General features: G+C 33.4%; 1 protein-coding gene across 1 annotated transcript in view; it reads left to right on the top strand.

The window, feature by feature from the left end:
• LOC138692744 (probable cytochrome P450 301a1, mitochondrial) overlaps positions 1-24,834 on the top strand; it is a 56,551-nt gene that overhangs the window by 29,370 nt on the left and 2,347 nt on the right. The window contains exons 6-10 of the mRNA XM_069815936.1: positions 2,726-2,938; positions 10,625-10,787; positions 15,475-15,644; positions 18,497-18,575; positions 21,973-22,191. Of these exons, the coding sequence (XP_069672037.1) occupies positions 2,726-2,938; positions 10,625-10,787; positions 15,475-15,644; positions 18,497-18,575; positions 21,973-22,191 (844 nt within the window). The remainder of the gene's footprint in view (positions 1-2,725; positions 2,939-10,624; positions 10,788-15,474; positions 15,645-18,496; positions 18,576-21,972; positions 22,192-24,834) is intronic.

The following is a 24,834-nucleotide window of genomic DNA, read 5'->3' as shown; positions in this document are numbered from 1 at the left end:
GTCAATGTGAACATCTATTCCTCGGAAAAAATCAATACTTTTGCATCTGCGCACATCTCACAACATACGAGACATTGGTCAAGGTCAGATACAAAGAAAATTAATAATATCAAGTTAGAAATATGGTCGAGCATAAAAATTCGTATGAAACGCGCCTATAATGGTAATTAAGAAGCTCGTATGAAAATTATGAAACTCGCTTGTGCTCGTTTCATAAATATTCATACTCGCTTCTTAATTACCTTCATTATAGGCTCGTTGCATAATGTACTATTAACGCTGAATTTTAGACGTTAAATAGGGTGTCATTGACAATATGCTGTTCACTATTTGTTTGCATATTTGCTTTAATATTTTCAGAATATTCTATTTTTTCCCCATTTCACCGAGTAAAATGTAAATCACATTCTGCTATAACCACAATAACTAAAATTTATACATCTTGATTACACAACTTTTAGCACTGTATCACTTCGGAATATGTATGATAAGAACTTTCTTGTGTTAAATTTTAACGTACCTTGTTTACATGTTTCGACCTATTTTCCGTCATCTTCGGAACTCGGAACTAAAAATTAATGTATTTGACATTACAGGATTCGTATTCTGAGGGACGAGAAACAAGAGCTGCCTTCCAATTCCATGAATGAATTTTATAAATGGGCCCTTGAATGTACGTAGCTATTATAAATGTTTCTCATTGCACTTGCTACTAAAGCAGCGTTGTCAGAGACTAAACAGAGCGGAGCGCTCCACTAGACTCGTTGCGTGCTCCGGTGTTTTCACAGACATAAGCAAGTTCAAGCTCCGACTCTAGCTCTACAACCAGTTTTGGAGCTTACAACTCTGACACTACTGTACTAAAGCAACAGAATATAACATGGAATTATAGATACCTTCAGAAAAGAACAAAATACAAGATGCATTAAAATGGATTTTAATACTATAACATTGTAGAGTGGAAATCTAACAGACCTTAGTGGCAAAATTAATATTGTGTCTCAAGTGGCCAATTTCTTTCTATTGAGTGCATATGCATACGTTCTTCTTAACAATTTCGACAGCCCGCGAAGTATATTATTTGTTTTATATACAAACATCTCACCGTCTTTAAAAATGAGCAATCTTTGTTAAATTATTCTAAACTAACATTTAGGTACTTAGCTCAGTTAGCTTTATTGAACAGCAAGAATTAGACGTCATTACATATTTACAGGATTGTGACAATTTTAGATATATTGCAGCTGTATATAAAATAAATGCCTACAAGATAAAGTTGGAAAATAATAACAAATAATTTCAAGTACATAAGATTTTAAGCGCTAATTACTATAGAAAATACAAGAAAGTTAGTGTGTTGATGTCTGCAAATTTCACGCAGTCAACAAAGAAGGCAAATAATACCTCTAGTCAAAGAGAGGTTTAAAGTTAATCGGACCCTTTTTAGGATAACGCAGAATTTGTTGAAAGTTCTGGGTAACTGCGAAATGTTATATCGCAACATGGAATTTCCAAGTTAAATGTTAAGCGCAGGCAGTTTTCTAATTTCAGCATACATTAAAGAATTTAGCATGAAAATATAATCTTACCTAATAATAGAACAGCAGTTTCATAAATGCGATAAAACGGGAGCAAGTTTCAATTAACGTTTACCTACAAAGAAACAACATCTCTTTCCGAGCGTAGCACTCCAGATTATACACCTCAGTTGTATTCTAATGAAAATGAGAAGCATGAATTTCTCCTTTACGCTCTAATTTAGCAATATGAAATGAAAGTAGAATACTTCTGTTAATAATTTTATAATAATTATTATTACACTAAAAATGTGCTTGGTTATCACAATAGGCCTATATTTTATGATTGTTCTGCAGTTTTACACAGATTAGAAGGGTCAGCCATCGCGTAAGCGCTTTTCATCCAAGTGGTTCGAGGTTCGATTCCTACGTGGACAATGGGGAATATTTATGTTCCTTCTATGGGTCTGAATGTTTGTTCTTTTGTCATGTGTTGTCTTGTATAGTCTCAGCAGTGACTATGTGTCGTGCTGACGACTGTGTATTAGTCAAAGATATGCTCTCCCCTACACCGTATTTGTTTGTAAGTCGGTAAGAAAAGAAGGAGTTGAAACATAAAAAAAAATTAATGAAAGGAAAAGAAAATAGAAGGTATTTTAAACAAATAGTGATCCGGAGAAAGCAATGTGTCTGATGGATAGTGTTACGGTTCATCCAAAGAACAAATTAATCAATATGATTTAAACATGTTGAATTCTAACGTCAAATACGCAGTAGGGTTAACACTTAATAAAATTCTAAACCGAAGTTACAGCGAAGAAATAATAATTTATTATAGAAATTGATAAAATCTTCCATGTACGGGAAGAAATGCACAAATAAGGCTCCGATTTATAATATATCACAACATTTGAAGTAATAAAAATATGTTGGCACTAATTATGATCACATAAATTAGGACCCAATGCAGATCTATTTATAAATATACTGTAGGGTGATTCAGAAAAAATAGTAAATATTTGAGTAGGTCATTTCCAAAACTGAACATGTCCACTATACTAAAAATTGAGTAACTAACAAAAGTTTTAATGCACTAATTTCCGAAAAAAAAATGGCTGTTACGGGTGGTCTGAATCATCCTGTATAATATATATGCGGGGAATACTTGTTTTCCTTGCTACTTATGTGAAATCCTAATTTAAGCCCAGTTACCATACAGCTACCGTATACATCGGACTGGACACTCGAATGGGGTGTCTGGATGGGAGACTAGATCCGGATTCAGAACCCCAGAAAATGATAGAAGCTCTGCAGACTATGTTGGAGTGCTTGTACAAGCTGGACGTCAGGCCATCTCCATGGAAAATTATTAGCACACCATCTTGGAGAGCTTTCGTCAAAGCGTCTGATTTCTTCCTTGAGTAAGTACTAACGTAACACGAACAACAGCTAACTTCCAGATAAATCAATTGAAAAGAGTTTAGTACAGCAGTTTGAACCATCTTTATATGATTGACATTAAAAAAATATATGATAAACAGATAATTTTAATATAACTATTAGAAGCATGCATGATTATATATTTATGCTCGACCATGCCGAAATGTAGTAATTATACACCTGGTAGTCTACCTGGTTGGCTAGTTGGTATAGCGCTGGCCTTTTATGCCTAAGGTTGCGGGTTCGATCCCGGGCCAGGTCGATGGCATTTAAGTGTGCTTAAATGCGACAGGCTCATGTCAGTAGATTTACTGGCATGTAAAAGAACTCCTGCGGGACAAAATTCCGGCACATCCGGCGACGCTGATATAACCTCTGCAGTTGCGAGCGTCGTTAAATAAAACATAACATTTTTTACACCTGGTAGCAGACCTTTAATGCATGTCATTAAAGTACACCTACTCATTAAAGGTCAGGTCTTTCAGCCAATGACGACTCAGGTTACAACTGTTCAGCCAATGACAGGTCAGCTTTCTACCGTTATAAAACCGCAAGTATCGATTATTCTCGGATATGCAATCGAAAAAGAATTAGCGAAAAGTCACGGAGGCTGGAAATCCAATACTATCGCAGAAGGTTATGTTCTGTTAACATAATAATTAGCGTTAATTGTAAATAATATTCAAATAAATTCAATTTGTCATCTCGTTTTTCAATGTCTAATTTAATGTCAATGTTATCTCTGTAGGTTCTTATGGCCTAGCAAGGTCAAATGTGAACATCTGTTCCTCGGAAAAAATCAATACTTTCGCGTCTGCCAACATCTCACAACATACGTGACATTGGTCAAGGTCAGATACAAAGAAAATTAATAATATCAAGTAGGAAATATGGTCGAGCATAAAAAGTCGTATGAAACTCGCCTATAATGGTAATTAAGAAGCTCGTATGAAAATTATGAAACTCGCTTGCGCTCGTTTCATAAATATCCCTACTCGCTTCTTAATTACCTTCATTATAGACTCGTTGCATAATGTACTATTTTAGAACACTACCAACGCACACATTAGCATGGAAGGTGAAATCTTAAACAAATCTGTACATAGTACTGGTGTACGGACGAGTGGAGGGAAGTTGTTCTATATGTAGACAATAGTTGATCGTTCGTGCATGCAGTACCTATCATTGAGGTTCTAGCTGACATGTACATCTATATCAGGCAGTACCTACATCTCATTCAGCGATATTTGTGAGAAGAGTAACAATTGTTTGTATTTTTCTGAAGTCTGTAATATGTAGTTAATCGGCGATGTAGGCTATGCAATGTTGGGGAAAAGGAACTGATTACCTTAACCCAGGCATGTCAATTGATGCCCACAGGAGCAAGCAAGCGCTTTAGGGCCCAGGAGAGCCTGAGCGCTTTACAGCGGAAAGGAAAGAGACAGACGAAAGAGGTGGTATATGCCGCTTGGTCGAGCTATATTCAGGGATGGCCAGGGATGGACTGATTCAATAGATAAAGGGAAGAGAACTTATTAAAACTGTATCCATGTTAATTTTTAGATTTGCCTGAGAAGTATAAGTGCATTATAAGAACGTAAGTTTTAATTGTAATGCTCATTTTTCACAAGTTTGATTTTTTTATTCAAAAGAAATATTTTCTCAACTTTTTTACAGAAAAGTGAAATTTTCATGTATAGGCCTATTCATTTAGTAGCCTTACAGAATGTTTTCGTAAATTTAATATACCGTATATACGTTTTACTGAAGATAGTGTATTACAAATTTTGAAAATATTCACATGGAAATTGTTTGTAAGGAAATGAATTAACAAAGCAACTACTGTTACATCATAAGCAAAAGATACGTGCCCATGTGTTGTAAAAATGTCAGCTCTATAGCTTCAGCAGATTTCGAGAAAGTAATTTAATATTCTGATGATAGGAAGTTGCTCACAAATATCACCTTAAAAGCATAATGCGGTAAGAGTTCTGTTATGTAATATTAGTTACACATAAAACAGATACAGTACCTAGGTAAGTTTGCTATATACTGTAATATTGTTTTGATTAATTTATTGATTACTTTTGTAAGGCTAAAAATACCATCAATATAAATTCCAACTTATCATGTGATAATCTCTTTCTTTGGAATATCACTTTCTTTATGAATGATGTGTTTCATCCACTTAATACAGTATAATATTATACTACTATGGAATTTAAGTGAATATTCCTTCTTAACTCTCTATTATGTTATTAAGATTTAAAACACAAGTGTAATATTAAGAAATTGGTGTTAGTACTTTTGTTTTACAGACAATATAGATAATATTAAACAGAAAGAATCCATATAAAAATAACGACATAAAATTTCACGTTCCGTTTGAAGTTTGTGCACTACTGTTTTCTTAATCAAACAGGATGCTTATTCATATACACAACCCTTCCTCTTTCCATACTTAGCGCTTGCTGCCCGCGCACGACGTCAAGGTAAGAAAAATGCGCTTGCTTTGACATCACTGCCCTAACCCATTATCTTCTGGTCTAGTTGCCTCATAAGGGATGCCATAGTGTGAGGTTCAGACCTGTCTTCGGACCGTTGATTAAAGAACAAAAACAACATGCATGAAAGTCGCAAGAAGTTGGTACGAGATGAATATAATTCCAGGGATTTGATGCTGGGATATATCGCAAGGATGACTCAAGGTTGTCACTAAAGGTTAATGGGGCGATGAACAAAAAGAAAAATCCATATGTTATAGATAACAAGGAACTAATGAAAGCATTGAAAGCCACAACCTAATATATCAAATGGCTCTCAATATAAGCGAGAATGAATTTTGTCCACCACTGCTGCTGACGTCACATTGCCTCACCTCTAGCTTGCAGCTCCTTAACGCTTTGTTATGAAAAGAAGAACGGTATTTTTAGAGATTTAGACATGAATTACAGAGATGCACTAAAGCAAGAATGGACTCGCTGCTGTTCGGCGCGGCAGTGTGACGTCACACACATCGCCAGTATCCAAATTAAATTTAGAGGTATGTTACTTGGATACCATTAGTCGCATATAGGTCTAGTGTGCTCCACTGTATCACAATTAAACGCATGTTGTTTAGAACATATCATCGCAGAATGTGAATTCTTATTTCAGTGCTCCTTTAACGTATATTATGTACCATTCCCGAAAATACGATCTTGCCAATTATGAATCCTTTGGTATTGAAGCACTATCGTTAACGTTGAACAGTATTGTTAGTCTAGTTCTTTTACAACCAGCGTCACCGGTATGATAATAAAAACATGTAAGGTTACTTTTTATGGTAAAAAGTGATGGATATGTAAGTGGAATACATTTTTACAATATTAAGGAAGGCACCCTTGCATTTAAAACCGCTTTCCTTGCATCTTCATCAAAACTAATTCTAAAACCGCCTACAGTCTGTTCCGTACCCATCAGACGAAGTCTATAGAACGTTCTTTCAATCTTACACTTCTATTTTCTTACTTCATTACAGCTCGGACATCAGCTTCGGTTTCTCTGTAAAATTCTTGACCATTTCTTATTGGAAACCGATAAGGTTTTAACATTTCGATTCCGGCACTAATTTTTTAATTCTATAAATTAGCAGGCAGAAGTTCTTCACTCCTGTAATTACTATACCTCACATGGGACGATGGAATATCACCAAATCAAAGGATCAAAGTCAGCTGTGGAATCGTGTCTCACTCTAGGCGTCACCGATATCATTTACAGATCAATAACCGTGAGAATTATACAGATGATATTATATCTGTCTGACCACTTGCATCTGGTATCAAAAGGGTCTGTATATCACAGTGTATCATATTAATCAATGAAATTATATGAAATGACGAGCGATGTAGAACAGAAAGGAGAGCAGTTGTGGAGTTACATTTCACGGAAACATCGACGCCTGGAAAATCATTATATTTATATCTTGTGTTTAACAAGTATTAAGAGATTCTACATCCAGGATAGCACTTTAATTTGGGAATTGATAATTCCTTCCTGTAGTACTCAGCTATTGCAGTGACTTTGGTACCATTTGGTATTTCCATTTTCATGATAAAAAAACTGGAAACCATTCTGCATAATTTAATTGCCTCTAGTAATCTAGGGAAGATCGGCTGTCTTGTCAAGGGGCTGAAAAGAAGGGGTTATGGGTTTAGTTGCTTTGTCACACTTTTTTGACATAGGTACGTTTCGTCACCACTTTACACTTTCGCCACATCGTCTTTTGTCACGCATTACATTTTTGTCACAGGTCTACGATGTCACACATTAGTTTCTGACACACTTCATTTTAACTTTCTTTACTTGAAGTATAATCAAATACCTTACTATAATAATACCGGACAGCTAGCAGTTTTACGTGCGAACGACGACGGTGCTGCTACCTACCTGCCGGGATGGAGATACTCGCGAAAAAAGCTGTAATCAACTGCAATGTATATTGTTGCTGGGCTAGTTAATTTGTTAATAGTTTTATGAATTAGTACTAGTGTTAAAATGCCAGGGTGTATATGTGCTGTTTATAATTGTGACAATTGCAGCATTACAAATTGCTCCAAATCGTACTTTCGATTTCCGACAGTTCATAAAACGTAAGTCAATAACATTATTTAGTAGGCCTAATTCCTTCGTCTTTGTGTTGATAGAAAAACACAAATTAGTTTTTTTTTATTTAGAACTAATAAATAAATAGAAGTTAAAATGTATTGGATTTTAAGGTTTTATCAAATTAAGTTTTATTGTTGTCCACATGCCTTTATTAATTATTACAAGCATCAGATTACTATCAATTTTATCTTTGCAGTTGTCAGCAATGCGTATATAAAACATTACTGTAAATTCATTCCTAATGTCAGATTGATTTTGCCTCGGTAAACCAAAGAAAAAATATGTAACAATTAATTACGGAAAGAAATATGAAGTATGCAATATTTCTCATAATATGCAGCTTTGATATAAGATAATAATTTTACATTAAAATTTAATATTATTCAACATTTCTTAAGTGTTTCATATATAATTCCACATTAATAACTCACGTTTTAAACAATAGTCCGAATCTCGCTATGTTAATATTTGTATATGTGGACGTAATTCCATCCCTCTGCGCTAGATGTCAGGTCCGCGATTTTTCGCACTCACGCCAATGCTGCTGTCCGGTATTATTATAGTAAGGTATTTCGTATAATTGCAACAATAAAGTAATTAATTACGATATACTGTTATATGTTACCAAGGTTATGGAATACATTTTTTTTTGTGATAATCAAAATTTTTCACGTACGCAATACACGTTAACGTGTGTGTGGGCAGTGGCTTCCGGTCGTGTTAACTCTTATGGAAAGAAAATCAAGGAGATCTTATGAACTTATTTTTAATACGCTTAAAGAGGAGGTAAGTAACAGATTACAAAAACAGTTGTTGCCGCACTTTATATCGACTGATTACGAGACAACCGTTATGGCAGTAATTTAAAATACGTTTCTACAAGGGAAGCTGGCCGGTTTTTATTTCATCTCGGGCAATGTTTCGCCACCACGTCACCTGGTAAAAAGAAAAAAATACACAGATCTTGATACAAGATTATCACGACTAGAAAAATATATCAGGAATATAAATCCGATGAGATTATCCTAGGCTACCTTCGAGCAATTGGGCATAGTGTTGCTGAACACTTTGGTTAAATTACTTATTTTGAATGCAGTATATGCACTAACTTCGGGTAAAAATGCGTATAAAATTGATGAGTATTCAATAAATAATAATGAAAGTAATATTGTATAGTACATTTAATATTGTGACGGAACATATCCACTGTGGCACAAAGGTACGTATGACGAAATGCAATCTGTGACAAAACATGTTCATATGACGAAAATGTCCGTGACGGAATGGCCGTGACGAAACATACCGTTGGCGAAAGCACCGGTTACGAATACGCCGGACCCCGAGGAGAAGTTATCTTTGAGAATATTGTGCCAACCTGAGGTTGTATTAAATTGTAGAATCAACTGCGAACGTCTACAGACTGCACATAATAAGATATACAGGGTGAGTCAGGAGGAAAGGTACATGGTTTGAGCGATGATAATATTGGTGATTCTGAACAAAAAAGTTTATATGAACATATGTCCTGTTCTTAACGGTTTGGGAGAAAACTAATCGAAACAATGAGAAATGGGAAAAGTGTAGGTGATAGTAAATTGAAACATTGTTACCTTATGTCCTGTTTTATTGTTCTTTGCAGAACATGTTCAAAAAGTCCACCGTCAACTTCAATTCACTTTGCAGCTCTTGTAGACAGCTGCTATGTTGCTCATGTGAGCTGATTCGAACATTCCTTTACTCGAGCACAAGCATGTAAAATGCGAGCGAGAAGTTCCTCCCTTGTTTCTACATTGGGTCTGTAGACTTCGCTCTTAAGCCAACCCCACACACAATATTCCAATAGAGTAAGATCGGGTGACCTCGGTGGCCAAGAAATTACTCCAACGCAACCGATCGAACGTCCAGGATACTCTTCATTGATCCTACCACAACTTGATGTCGGATTGGTTTGTTTTCCCCAAACATAAGGCAAATGCCAGATAATCTTTTGGGAAATCCTCGGACTCATCTCACTACATCTAGCCAAAACATTGTAATTGTAATATTGTAAAATTTTTACTTGTTCTACATCTTAAAGCTTCATTGCTAATGTAAGATCTATGAAATAGCCTACAATAAATGAAATAAAAATTTCCATTGCATCTACCTGGGTTGAGTGCATGACGCCAGTATAATACAAACAGAGAAGAATTTGAACATTAAGGTTCTTAGTGTTTCGACTCATGAACGAAATGAAGAAAAGGATTGAAAGCATCTGAAATGTTGATATGGAGAAGACTGGAGCGTGTGAAATGGAGAGACAGGATAGGAAATGAAGCTGCGCTCGAAAGAGTAGGTGAAGAAAGAATAATGTTGAAACTGATCAGAAAGGAAAAAAGAAATTGGCTGGGCCACTGGCAAAGAAAAACTGCCTACTGAAGGATGTACTGGAAGGAATGGTGAACGGAAGAAAAGTTCTTGGCAGAAGAAGATATCAGATGATAGACAACGTTAAGATGCAATGATGACATACGGAGACTAAGAGGATAACAATAATAGAAAAATAATTGATTAAATAGCGATCTTACTCGTGTTAATTATGTAAGCATGTGCGGCTTACATAATTAACACGAGTAAGATCGCCATTTAATCAATTATTTATATTCAAGTGTTAAAAGTAGTGTACGAAAGATTCAACATGAGTAATAGAAAAGTTTGGAGAATGCTGGGTTTGGAGTGAAAGACTTGACCTTGGGCAGAACACAATGAATTAAATAATTCATAAATCTCACTTAATCACTTATATTTATAGAGAAAAGTATATTTTATATTCAGTAAACCTATCACATAATGCCAAGAGCTTTATTGCTTCATCGGTCGGCACCTCAATTAGGATATTCTCAGTTTAAAAATTCATTTTATTTGGCTGAGATCAGATTAGCTTAGGGCCATCTTGGGTAATGTACCTATTGTATTGAAAAAAGGGATATTTCTTGGAAGTGATTACTGAAAATAACAATAACAATATCCATTTCTTACAGAGTGGCTTTGAAATATATAACTCAGGCAACTGAACGCTTGAAATCTCTTCCTCCAGACAGTGACAGAGAACTGACAATTTTGGAGAAAGTACTGGCCCGCGCTAAGAATCCGAAGACCGCCGTGGTTATGGCTCTGGACATGATGATAGCTGGTGTTGACACAGTAAGTAATTAATCTATTGAAGAAGAGTATTAAAATAGTTTAAGTTATTAAATTTACCCATTTCATGTCTATTTAACATTTCAAATTTTAAAATGTAATTTGTCTTATTAAAAATCCATCCATCTAAGGTTCTACCAAAGGATTGGTTGTCGTTAATGTAAAGTATTGTAGAAATAGGTTCTATACCACATAAAGCGTTAAAATTGAAGATACAGGTGCAGAAAATTGGATAATTCCGAGGATCTTATTTCGTTCCCTTTTTTGTCACAACCTTTCGAAATATAAAATGTACTTGATTGTGTCACAATATCTGAGCTTCATTAGTCTCATTTTATTGATTTTTAATTTTTATGAGTTATTATTGAAGAAATATAATTGTTATGTCTATTGAAAAAAAGGTAATTCCTGTAACTATATGGTAAAAGAAATCCAGTGCTATAAAATTAAAGTTTAGGTACGGAAATGTATATAAACATCAAACTTTGAATTCAAATTCTTAGCCATGTAACTTCGGTAAATGTTTGTATGTATCTTTACCCCGTAACAGATGACGAAATAACCAATATAGCCAAAACTTAAAAAAATAATGTATCACCCGGTCCTGATAACATAAGTGCTAAAATAGTTAAGATGGTTATAAATTATATTGCCAAACCTCTAACTCATATTTTTAATTTATGTTTTCTGAATTGCAAATTCCCAAATAAATTTAAAAATGCGATTGTGAAACCTATTTTTAAAACAGTAGACAAAATAAATATGAACAATTATAGACCAATATCATTACTTTCATGTATTTCAAAATTACTAGAAAAATGTATTAAAGTTCGATTAATGAATTATCTCGATAAATATAATATATTAAGTGATAATCAATTTGGTTTTCGAATAAAATTCAGTACAGATAATGCAATATATCAAGTTAATAAAAAAATTGTTAGAGAATTTGATCAAGGTAACAAATGTATTGGTATTTTCCTGGACATAAGAAAAGCATTTGATACAGTGAAAAATGATATTTTAATTGAGAAATTACACTTATTAGGAATCAAAGGTAATGCTTTAAACTTAATAAAATCGTATCTTAACGACAGAATTGAAAAAATGAAAATTGACAATTATTCAAGTCAACCTTTAATTATTAATATAGGTGTTCCCCAAGGCACAGTTCTAGGCCCTATTCTATTTTTAACATACTATATATTAATTACTTATTAAAAATTGACTTACAACAATACAATGGTGTTCATTATTAGGCAGATGACACAGTTTTATTTTTTGGTGGAAAAACCTGGTATGATGCATATAATAATTCAAATAATGGATTTAAATTAATAAAAAAGTGGTTTGACATAAATTATCTTTCCATCAACGAAAATAAAACCATAATTTTTCCATTCTCATTATCTGAAAAATGTAACAAATCTCCTACTTCTATATTAAGTATTAAATTACACAATTCTGATTGTTGTCTTATACAGTGTAAATGTCCGATTATTAAAGAGTCCTCTGAAGTTAAGTATTTAGGCATAATTTTCGATAATCATTTAAAATGGAACCAACACATTAATTACCTTTGTAATAAATTACGTAAAATAGTATATTATTTTGTTTTATTGAGGAATTACTTGTCAATAAGTTTATTACGTACAATATATTTAACTTTATTTCAATCGGTAATTATGTATGGAATTATAGAATGGGGTAGCTCATTTAAATCCAATTTTAATCAACTTTATTTATTACAGAAGAAAATAATTAAAATATGTCTTCATAAACCTATTGATTTTCCATCTCAAAATTTGTTTCTAGACTTTAATGTACTTAACGTAAGACAAATTTATTATATTGTATTAATAAAATTCATACATAAAAATCGAAATAAATTTGAATTGTATTCACATAGTTATGAAACAAAAGGTATGAATTCTTTCAGATTGTTTGAACCAAAATGCAACACTGTTACAGTATTTAATCATAGTAGTAATTTAGACCCAAGAATATATAACAAATTTATATTTAAATATCCTAATCTTGTCAATTCTAATAGTTCTAGTATTACATTTAAAAAGCTATGTATGGATTTTATAAAAATTGAAAAATTGTAAATTTAAATTTATATACTATAATTGAACAGTAGACATAAGACAAATTGTATTGTATAATTATTAATTTCAATTCAGGAATCCGCCCCTGAGCACGAGTTCTACTCTTTCAGGGGCGAGCTAAAGTTTTTCTGTATGTATTATATTTTATGTTACAATTATTAGCAAAATAATAAATAAATAAATAAATAAATATGGAGTTAAATACAGTACAGTTTCAGATTATAGAAGCTATAACATAACGTAAATAATATCAACAAGATAAACGATAGGAAACTTTTAATTAAGTATGATGAAATAAACATGAATCATTGTAAAAGGTACAATAATTGTAAGAATTTTTATTGAAAGTACAATGTTGGAAAACAAAGAAACAATTGCTAGGGAGGTGACAAAAATAAACGAATGCTTAGGAGGGGATAAAAATTGTAGAATAAGCAGGCATGATTGGTTGAAACACGTCGTTCCGTACCGTTTTATTGGTCGAATACGGAAAAAAATTTACTGTACTTTCTAATTTTCTAGAAAACTTCGCCGCTTATAACTCACATCAGTAGGCCTAATGTTTGTAACTAACTGCTAACAAAAATCGACTAAGATACTAGTTAATTTGTTCTTCTGTATCTTTTTCCATGATAAGTACTAATATCCTGTTAAAAACGTTCTCAGTGTTCACCACTATCGGCACCCAGAATTGGATGAAATAAATGCAAGTGGGAATGTATGAAATGTCATCCATTTTCAATTAGGCCTACTCATTAAGTCTCAAAATTTTATGACTTCAGCTTTTCCTCAATAATTCAGATGTTAGATAATCATCGCCGTTGATAAAGGATCGTAAAATAATAGTACATTATGCAACGAGCCTATAATGGCAGTAATTAAGACGCGAGTATGTTTATGAAACGAGCGCAAGCGAGCGTCTTAATTACCATTATAGGCAAGTTTCATACGACTTTTTATGCTCGACCATATTTCTAACTTGAAATTATTCATAAGTATTTATGTTATTCTCATATGAGGAGCGGAACTGACTTTATGCAATACCACGTAAATTGTGAGATGTGCGCAGACGCGAAAGTATTGATTTTTTTCCGAGAAACTTTGTCTAATCTCGCGCTAGTTGTCTTTCGATTGCATATCTGAGAATAATCGATACTTGCGCTTTCATATTGCTACAATGGTATTTTCGAATTGGTGAAACACCTGAACTTTAGTGAATAGGTATACTTTAATGAGGTCCATTAAAGGGCTGCTACCAGGTGTATAATTACTACATTTCGGCATGGTCGAGCATAAACAAATAAAACAGATAAGAAACATGTGGTCCGCTACGCCGAGAGCACAAATAATCGTCGAAGTCAAGTAATAGAATCTTACCAGAAGTTCAGGTGTTATCGCAAAACGGATGCCACTACGAGATTAATACATAAAATTTCGATGCTATAGAGTAGCGGTGACCAAAGCGGGTGTAATCACAGACATTCAAGTGGGTACGAGGAGTTGCCTGTACATTGTTGTGTTTTTCATTCACATACTGAAGGCAAGCAGTGGCGGTATCATGTTGCTTTACAAACTCTCTTTCTACAAGCAGTAAGAGGTGATTTCGTAAAGAATGAGAAGGAGAACAACTTTGTTGTTCTGTCGGACAAAATGTAATATGTTTACGTGGCTCAACGATTCAATTAGGAGTATATAGAAACATTAATTGCCAGCTGAATAATGTATTATTATCATCATCATCATCATCATCATCATCATTATTATTATTATTATTACTGACCAGTAAGCATGTGGTTCTATCATTCTTCTGTACAGTACATGAATATTGATATTTTTAGATCTTCTCCTTAGAAGGATAGAATTATTCGATTTTATCCCAATTTTAATCTTCTTAATCCTTGGATCAGGGTAACTATTTATTGGTAATTCATTTAATAATAACACTGCAGAAAAACTGATACAATATTATGTGCTAACGAACTGTTAAACGGCAGGAATTGACATGTCTTAAATCATAGACAGGAAGAGAAAGATGAGATAAATAAATGTAAGGAAGTCAGCTACCTAATGGGGTTTGAAATATCTCGTGCTCTAAAGCCTTTTAATTGAAAAGAATTTCTCAAAAGTGTGATGATTAAAATAGCTTAAATAACTTGTCCACAAGAAGTTTTTAATTTTGAAAAACTACGAATTTCTCGAGCCAAGTATCGAAAGAAGAATTTAGAAAATTCCTGATTATATTCAAAAGGAAGATTAAAAAAAGAAGCAAGAAAAATTGTATATTATTCACAGGCTCTTGATGACAGCAGTGACATCACTGATACAGCAAAGCTTGGGATTTTTATCCGCGAGATTGATCAAGATGTTAATACAGGTACCACCACTGGTTGTAGTTTTCATGTCGAGTACCTTTCCTCCGTCTCTTTACTTCATAGGCTGCCTGTCGCATGTAATCACTGTAGTTCGAGTTTTGGTCACCACTGTTGTAGAGTGTAATAAATTGCATTGTACTTTAATATAATTCAAGTTACATTTTTAAAATAAATACAGCACAACGAATAAAAACGTTTTTCATGCAGACTTCTTCCGCTACTGTTGTCGCGTTGTACTTCTTGGCAAAGAATCCAGACAAGCAGGAGAAAGTATTTGAAGAAATTCACCACTACCTTCCAGACAAAACTCAACCTGTCACTTCACAGACACTTGAGAACCTAAAGTACCTGAAAGGCTGTGTAAAAGAATCCATGAGGTATGTAATTTTAAAGTTAATCTTTCTTAATAATTTAACTCTAAAGATGTTTCATAACTCTGTCTTGTGTTTTTCGATCCGAAACTCTCTACAAACTTGCGATCAGACCTGCGGTCAAGAATAATACCTAACTTCAGTGCGCATGCATATTCAACAACTCTCCGATTGAAGACAGATTGAGTGTAAGACTGAAATATAAAATATGGCAATCACACAGATACAAAACATACTGTATAATAAATATGGTTTCTGTGTAAGATGTTCCAACTTCGTTGATGCCTTATAAAGACGACTAGAAAATTGCTGCTTCTCTATGGGCTATACCATATGAAATCGATCAGTAAAAAACCTCGCATTTTTTTAATATTCTAATTTTTTCCCCTATTTATACAAGGTGCTGAGGAGAGTGCAAGTTTAAAAAATATAGTATCGAAAGTCAAACGGTTTTCGTACAATTGAGCGACAAATTTAGCGTATTTTATAAAAACAGGCCTCTTTCAGCGCTCAGAACTCTAGAACCATTTACTGCAGAACATTAAACGGGAGCTCATTTTGAAGCTGACATTTGGTAGGTTATGTTAAGAAGTAATCCTTATCTTTATTGCACACAGAGAGACAGATAATCTGATTTTACTTACTTTTAGGCTTTTTGCCAATTTGTAAATATGTAAAAAAAATATTTAGAAAAAAACCTTGCGTTATTAAGATGTATTCGGCATTGTTTGCTTAGTGGTATGGCAATAAGTTTTGAAATAGATTATTTTCACACGCCTGGACTTGAACTGCGCAGTACCGCACGCACTGGCCGAGATCAGAAGGTAAGAGAGCGTTGGGCTTCATTTCACTCCTGTGTTTATGAAAGCTTGTGATAAAGCTAGCCCAGCTATGCGCTACTAGACGAAACATCACGTGTTTGTCTCTTGGCCTTGCTTGTATCGGCTAGCTCCCGTCCCACAGTCAACTGGTTAGTTCACGCGCGTACTATTTATTTTCTTTATTTGATAATTTCAATACATTCTTATCAACATACCATCAGTAAAAAATATGTGTTTATTTGTGCTTTCAATGCGGAATCTAACTGTATATTTTTAAAATACTTTTTTTCGGTGGCAAAGGCGTCTTAATGAGGAAAAATCTAAATTTATCCATTTCCATAAAAGGTAAGATAATCGGTTTAAATGTCAATATAAACTTTAGTTTCTCAGCATCAAAATAAACCATGTTTTTGATCATTGGGTGAAAGGGTTTCGGAGCTACAACAGTTTAAAGTTGTTAATTTTATGAAAATACGATAAATTTAAATATTTTAAATTAAAATACTATGAAGTTCTGATGCCTCAAACTTTGCACAAAGCATTGTATCACAGTTCTCTACGTACAAAAAAAGTTTCGTTGTATTTAGAAACTGTAAGGTTAATTTTCTCTATATTTCGATCGATTTGAGATGAATTAGCTCCTATGCAATGTGTATGACTATTCACCGATGACACAGGGGGACGCTAGATGGACAGTATCTCAAATCTTCTCTCGAAAACTGCACATGAAAGCGTCAATATAGAAAAGAAATATCGTGTAGCTTGATCATTAATTTCTGTGAAGAATCTCTTATGAGGTGTCATACTTGTGTTCGAAGATGACCTGCGTTTTCTGATGGCCATTAGGCAGTTCTTGTAGTTTATATCTTAGGGAAGACAAGTTTGTTTGGCACAGCCAACTCCAACGAAAAACCAGCAAAACACCTTCACACAGTGTTATTCGAGATCTATCTGGTATTACCACATCCGTCAAAGACGTCGGTAGTTAGTTGCTCCTGTAGGCATCCGTAACCTGATAATGGTTAAGTGATAAATATAAATTATCTTGAATTAAATATTTTAAAATAATATTTATGTCCACACCTGTGGAGTAACGGTCAGCGCGTCTGTCCGCGAAACCAGGTGGCCCGGGTTCGAATCCCGGTCGGGGAAAGTTACTTGGTTGAGGTTTTTTCCGGGGCTTTCCCTCAATCCAATGCGAGCAAATGCTAGGTAACTTTCGGTGCTGGACCCCGGACTCACTTTACCGGCATTATCACCTTCATTTCATTTAGACGCTAAATAACCAGAGATGTTGATACAGCGTCGTAAAATAACCCAATAAAATAATATTTATTGTAAAATATGTGTTAATTGATCAAAATATATTATCCTGAATTAAATGTGCATAATTACTCACGGGTACGATAATGAAATATGGCGGTCTCCAAGACCGATCTTTCTGTAAGAGTGTTTTAATGTATCTTTCGGGTTAAGGGTTAAATTTACTCTGTATACTGCATTTCTTGTGAAGATGAACGAGTTATAGAACAACAGACCAAGCAGCAAAACCGTTTTTTAAGTAATGTAATTAGTTTAATTACATGATGAATTTAATATATATATATATATATATATATATATATATATATATATTTTCTAAACCAGCTACCTCTCAGCATGAAAGAAAATAATTTGGATATCAACGTATTATAATAAATATTACGTAAATTGTGAAATAACAAACTAAGTGTTGGTCTCTTGCCACAGAATAGAAAATAGAAGAAAAGTAAGTGAGCAAGAACTTTAAAAAGCTATGTTGAGAATTAAAAAAAAATCACGTGTTCAGATACTTATTTAAGATGGTTTAAACTATTTTCCTGCAGATGACACAACAATTTCACTTTTATAAAATTTCTGAATGATCTGCTGGTGTTAACTCCGTTCATTTCTTACGTATTGTACATTGTTGACACCGTTTAAGGGAGGAGTTTACACGCACATGCCTCGGTTAAGAATTTAGAAGTTATTTTTTTTTTTATAATTTATTTCTTCCAGATTGCGACCAATAGTCATTGGGCATATCAGAACGACACAAAAGGAAATGGTACTTTCGAATTACAGAATTCCGAAAGGGGTGAGTAGGAATGTTATAGATTGCATTAGTTTGTAATTATTTATTATGGTGTTATAATTTTCAAAAGCTAAACTTTTTAAACCTGTTTCAATTTTTTTAGAAGCTATTACACATAAGTGTAACTATTTCGCTACAGTTGTTCGCTTAAAAATTACAAAAAATTAATACATCGAAACCAACTATCTAATATATTGGTTCAGTGCAAATAGATTAAGTTTAAATTTAAGTAAGACCCAGACTATAGGATAAAGGTGCCTAATTCCGTGATACCTCTAATCCCGTGATAAAATTTCAATTGACTGCCATGGAGTTGTGGTCTCTGACTTTTAAGTTTTTGAAATATGTAACAGATGCCAGGAGATGTCCTCTTTTCAATTCTATTGACTACTCGCCTTTTGAATAGAAGCAGTCGACTGCAGAAGCTTTTGTCAGTGAAAGGTGGTTGACCAGCAAGTTTTTCTTTCTCTTGTGACCGCTCCTGAAGAAACGTTTTATATTTGACGTAAGAATTAATATAGCATTATAAAAATGATAATATTACTGTAGATTATAGTCAGCTGAATCAATGTGTTTGATTATTTAAACATTATGAGACAATAACAATGCTACAGGAGCTTTCCCATTTTCAGATTTATTTTCGTATTTCTCCTTCCTGGCTCACTCGACCAGTGATGACAACGATGAAAATTAATGTATATGAAAGAAAATAGTTCATGGAAATAATAATAGAAATAAGTTATAGAAAACATCAATTATTTAGCCACCGGCGTAGCTCTGTCGGTTAAGGTGCTTGTCTGCAGATCCGGAGTTGCACTCGGGCGCGGGTTCGATTCCCGCTTGATCTGATTACCTGGTTGAGTTTTTCCGAGGTTTTCCCCAACTCTAAGGCAAATGTCAGGTAATCTATGGCGAATCCTGGGCCTTATCTCGCCAAATATCATCTCGCTATCACCAATTCCATCGACGCTAAATAACCTCGTACTTGATACAGCGTCATTAAATAACCAAGTAAAAATCAATTATAATTATAATAAAATAATAGGGCTATATTTAAATTAATTACTGCTGTTGTTACGCATATAATTAATGAGAAATAATTGTGTTGTAATTCAATTTATTGAAATTTAATTTTGTATTGAATTTGACTTTCAGTTTATTTTGTTTATAATATATTAATATGTAATATGTATTCCTGTACTTACACAAATGATTTTCTATGAAATTTGTCACTTAGGCACCTTTTCTATGTTGTAATTTCTTGCTTAAGCCATATTAAAACAATATACCATGACTTTAAGGTGTTTTTACAAATACACGTTTGTTTTCTGAGCAGTTAATGAGGATTATTTTAGTATCACGGAATTAGGATATCACTCACGTAATTAGGACACCACTATCACGGAATTTGGATCCCTGTCACGAATTTAGGAGCCACTGTATAACAATGAATAGTCATATATTATAAGCTTATATCAAATTTGTGAAACTGTTGACACTGAATGTTGTAAAAACTGTAGCTAAAGTCCAAATAAAGTTATTTAGGTGTTATTTGAAATATTTAGAACAATTTTGGCATAAACATAGACATTATTAAATATGTCACGAAATTAGGCAACCTTATCTATGTTTTAGTTTAGAAAGAGATGTTGAACCTTCTACACTAGTGAAATTACTGGGTTTTCATATTGACAGGAAGTTGAATTGGGTTAATCATACTAATGAAATGTCTAAAAAGTAAATTAAGGTCATTTTTATGTTAACAAAACTTAAACATTTTACCACAATGAAAACTCTACTAAGTACATATTATGATTTTTTTCACAGTATTATAAATTATGGGATTATGTTATGGGGAAACAGTAGTGGTGCCAAAGATATTTTTGTCATATAAAAAAAGAGCTATTCGCAGTATTCTTGGATGTTCTCCACGAGAGTCTTGTAAACCCTTATTTAAACAATTATCCATATTAACTCTTCCAAGTTTATATATATTTGAATGTGTATTATGCACTTTTGAATAATTTGATGTATCAAAGAACTGAAGATATACAGAAATTATAATACAAGAACTAGAATTAACTTGACAATTCCTGCTTGCAGATTAACAAAAACCCTTGATAGTTTGGTTTTTTAGGTGTTAAATTGCATGACAAATTACGAAAATATTTAAAAGAAGATATTAATTTAAGGAATTCGGTTATGACTTTTCTAATTGAAAATAGTTTTTATAACATAGATGAGTTTCTTATTACTTAATGATTGTTTGTCTGATATAATTCAATAATGAATGTAATTGTATTCTTTAATGGTTAATAAAATTATTATTATTATTATTATTATTATTATTATTATTATTATTATTATTATTATTATTATTAACTATGCCCATTGTACATAATTACGAATAATAGACTCTTTTAAATTTTTATGCTCGACCATGCCGAAATGTAGTAATTATACACCTGGTAGTAGCCTTTAATGCACCTCATTAAAGTACACCTATTCATTATAGTTCAGTTGTTCAGCTAATGAGAAATCACTGTTGCAGCATCATAAAAGCGCAAGTATCGATTATTCTCGGATATGCAATCGAAAGACAACTAGCAAAACGTCACGGAGTCTGGAAATCCAATACTGTCGCAGAAGGTTATGTTCTGTTACATTAATAATTAGCGTTTATTGTGAATAATATTCAAATAAATTCAATTTGTCATCTCGTTTTTCAATGTCGAATTCAATTTCCAGGTTATATCATGTTATTCTCCAGATTATATCAAGGTCAATGACATTCGTTCCTCGGAAAAAATCAATACTTTCGCGTCTGCGCACATCTCACAATTTAGAAGGTCAGTTCCGCTCCTCACATAACCATAACATGAACGCTTATGAATAATTTCAAGTTAGAAATATGGTCGAGCATAAAACGTCGTATGAAACTTGCCTATAATGGTAATTAAGGCGCTCGTATGAAAATTATGAAACTCGCTTGCGCTCGTTTCATAAAAAAATATACTCGCGTCTTAATTACTACCATTATAGGCTCGTTGCATAATGTACTATTATCAGATCACAGACTTATTGTAGTGTCCATAATGCATGACAAGTTTCAATAGTTTTTTACCTGAAATACTACTGTATTTATAATGTTCAAGGAAACTGTGAAATCATGACACCTTAATTATACATTTTTAGTGAAAGTATTTTTCTAGCACAGCATCTTTGTCCCATTTTACATTATATTTTGTTGCTACTTACACTCAATGTTCGAACCTGGAAGACCAAAGTGAAAATTAGATTAATTGCTCGTTATTAAGACGTATTTGTTAACAGGCTTATGTAAATTGTACCATGCATTGTAATTACACACGATTTACCGTTTTATTCATCTTTCTTACAGGTTGATATTTTTATGCCAAACTTCTACCTATGTCAACAAGAAAAATACTTTTCTCAAGCAGATAAGTTTATTCCTGAGCGGTGGCTCAAAAGTGAGAACGGAGAAGAGCCAGAGACTAAGATGACGCATCCATTCGTCTACATGCCATTTAGTTTTGGACCCAGAATGTGTATTGGTAGAAGGTTCGCAGAGATGGAGCTGGAAACATTAATAGCAAAGGTTATTATTTCTTTATAGACTCAATTCTTATACAATATAGAATTTTACGTTACTTTGTAATGCTACAAAAATCATATTTTGTGGTCCCTTCGGATATAAGAATTTCCAGCATCACTGGTATCGAGAAAGTGCTTAACGGCATTCTATCTTATGTCTGACTATTGCGATTTCTCCTAAACTACTAGACGGTTTACTTTTTCATATTCAGTATCTACGCATCAATTAAATCGAAAACGACGGAAATGAAGATTAAAGGGAATTTTCTTGAAATCAGAAATACAAAATGACGATTATTTAAAAATATATATAAGGATATTTTAAAATCCAGCTTCTGACTTGAGATAAATGGATAAATCTTATGACATTTTCTGCATATTTCTGTATATGTAAGTTACGTTTGCAAGAAACAGATTATTATTTATGTGGAATTGGTTTTTACTTTCACTGCACTATTTTTTCGTATACCCAATGAACTTTAGGCCAAGCTGATTACCTATTACCCTTAGTGACGGACGCCCCACTGTTATACGATTATCAACCCCTGTCACAAAACATTAGGGGAGAGTTGGATAGTATCGGACATCGGGTAATATCGGACAGTGAGTTTCTTTCATCTTCCACCAGATGATAGTACCTGAATGACATGGTTAAGTTTCTGTGATGTCGCATACAGAAACGTAACCATGTCATTCAGGTACTACCATCTGTTGGTAGATGAAAGAAACGCACTGTCCGATATTACCCGATGTCCGATACTACTCAACTCTCCCCTACGTATGATTTAAGGCCATGGAACTGTGAAATTTCTAGCTTCTAAGTTCTTACACCAATTAATCTGAAACTTCAATCGCATATTTCTTACAATGTGAACATGTAATACACAAATTTTTACTTTGGTACTCCAATTAGTTTACTGATAATTATTTTTTAAATAGACCTAGTGAATTATAATTGTTTACATAACTTTTCTTAAATTTTTTATTTAATTTAATACTGATAGATGTATGTAAAATATGACATATAATTTTCACAGTTTCCAATTATTACTTTTGAGAAAAAATATTTTCGCTTTAGTTGTTCATTTTTCAATTTTTTTTTAACTTATCACATCCTCAACACATGCTGATTTGAATACTATCAATAGCAGAAGAAAGCATGTGTCAGCTTATGATGAAGGATGAGTAGAATAGAGAAAAATTATCTCCGGCACCGGGATTTGAACCCAGATTACCAGCTCTATGTGCTGACGCTATATCCACTAAGCCACACCGGATTCTCATCCCGATGTGGGATTGAATCTTCTCAGTTTAAGTTTCACATCTTTGGTTCCCTCTAGTGGCCTACCCTCATATATATATATATATATATATATATACTGTATATATATGACAATAACAAAATATTCATACATGTGTAGAGATGCACTCGTTTTGAGTGGCTAACTGGCTGGGATCATAATAATATATGATATGCGATTAATAATCACTTTGTGATTTAAGACGGCGCTTACTCCGTCGGATCCCGGCCAGTTAGTCACTGATAACGAGTGCACCTCTGCACATGTATGGGCATTGTGCCATTGTCGTACATATATATGACGCAGTGCATGAGGGTTGGCCACTAGAGGGAACCAAAGATGTGGAACTTAAACTATTTTATTTGTATTTCTCTTTATTTTGTAATTATATTTCTTTATTCTGTATATTTGAATTTAAATAAATTTAAATAAATAAATAATTAAAACAGAGGATTCAATCCGACATCGGGATGGGAATCCGGTGTGGTTTAATGGATAGAACGTCAGCACGTATAGCTGAAAACGCGGGTTCAAATCCCGGTGCCGGAGAGAATTTTTCTCTGTTCCACTCATCTTTCATCATATGATGACGCAGAAGTTCTGCATGGAAATATCATATGTACTTCGGTACATAATAATACTCGCAATGTATCAGTTTACTTCACATGCTGTACAAACTTTCTGCGCAAAATTTCACTGAGATTGGAGAAAAATTGCAGACGTAGATAACATGCAGTTTTTGTCCTGATTACTATCTGCGTAAATGCGTAAAATCTTACAACACAAGAATATTCAATCAATTCTTCCGCTTGATATTGTGATCCGGCAATACTTTTCCATTGGAATGGATGTTCAGTCATCATCCAGCAGCTGATATTCACATTATTGTCTTTGGAGATATTCGGAGAACGTGTTTTAGTCCAGCAAACGGGAATATTTCTCCTTCTATTTTCAGTGCATCTGCCTTCTCTTTATTTTAATTTCTGAACGTGCTAATATGCATAGAGAAAATCAAAACTCGAGTGGGATTTAATTGACTATTACACATTAGAAGAAAGTATATAAAAATTAGAAAAAGTAAAGTAGTCTAATACAATAAAATATTAATTTACTTACTACAATAATTCTGCAGTGCTTGGAAAAAGTGGCATAAGTCAGTTTCCACAAACATTTTTTAATAATTTATTGACAATTTAGGGAACATCTACTCGCTTGCGAAAAGAGATATATGTATTTCTCCTATTACAATAATTCATACAGAGAAAATCAAATCGACATAATTAAACCAGTGTGAAGACAGTTTTTTTTTTCCCTTCTCCTGTAAAATTAACATTTTTTACTTCTGC

Source organism: Periplaneta americana, chromosome 17 (genome assembly GCF_040183065.1).
Source record: "Periplaneta americana isolate PAMFEO1 chromosome 17, P.americana_PAMFEO1_priV1, whole genome shotgun sequence".
Taxonomy (NCBI): domain Eukaryota; kingdom Metazoa; phylum Arthropoda; class Insecta; order Blattodea; family Blattidae; genus Periplaneta; species Periplaneta americana.
Note: the sequence above shows the minus strand (reverse complement) of the source record. Positions and strands in the feature narration are given on the sequence as shown.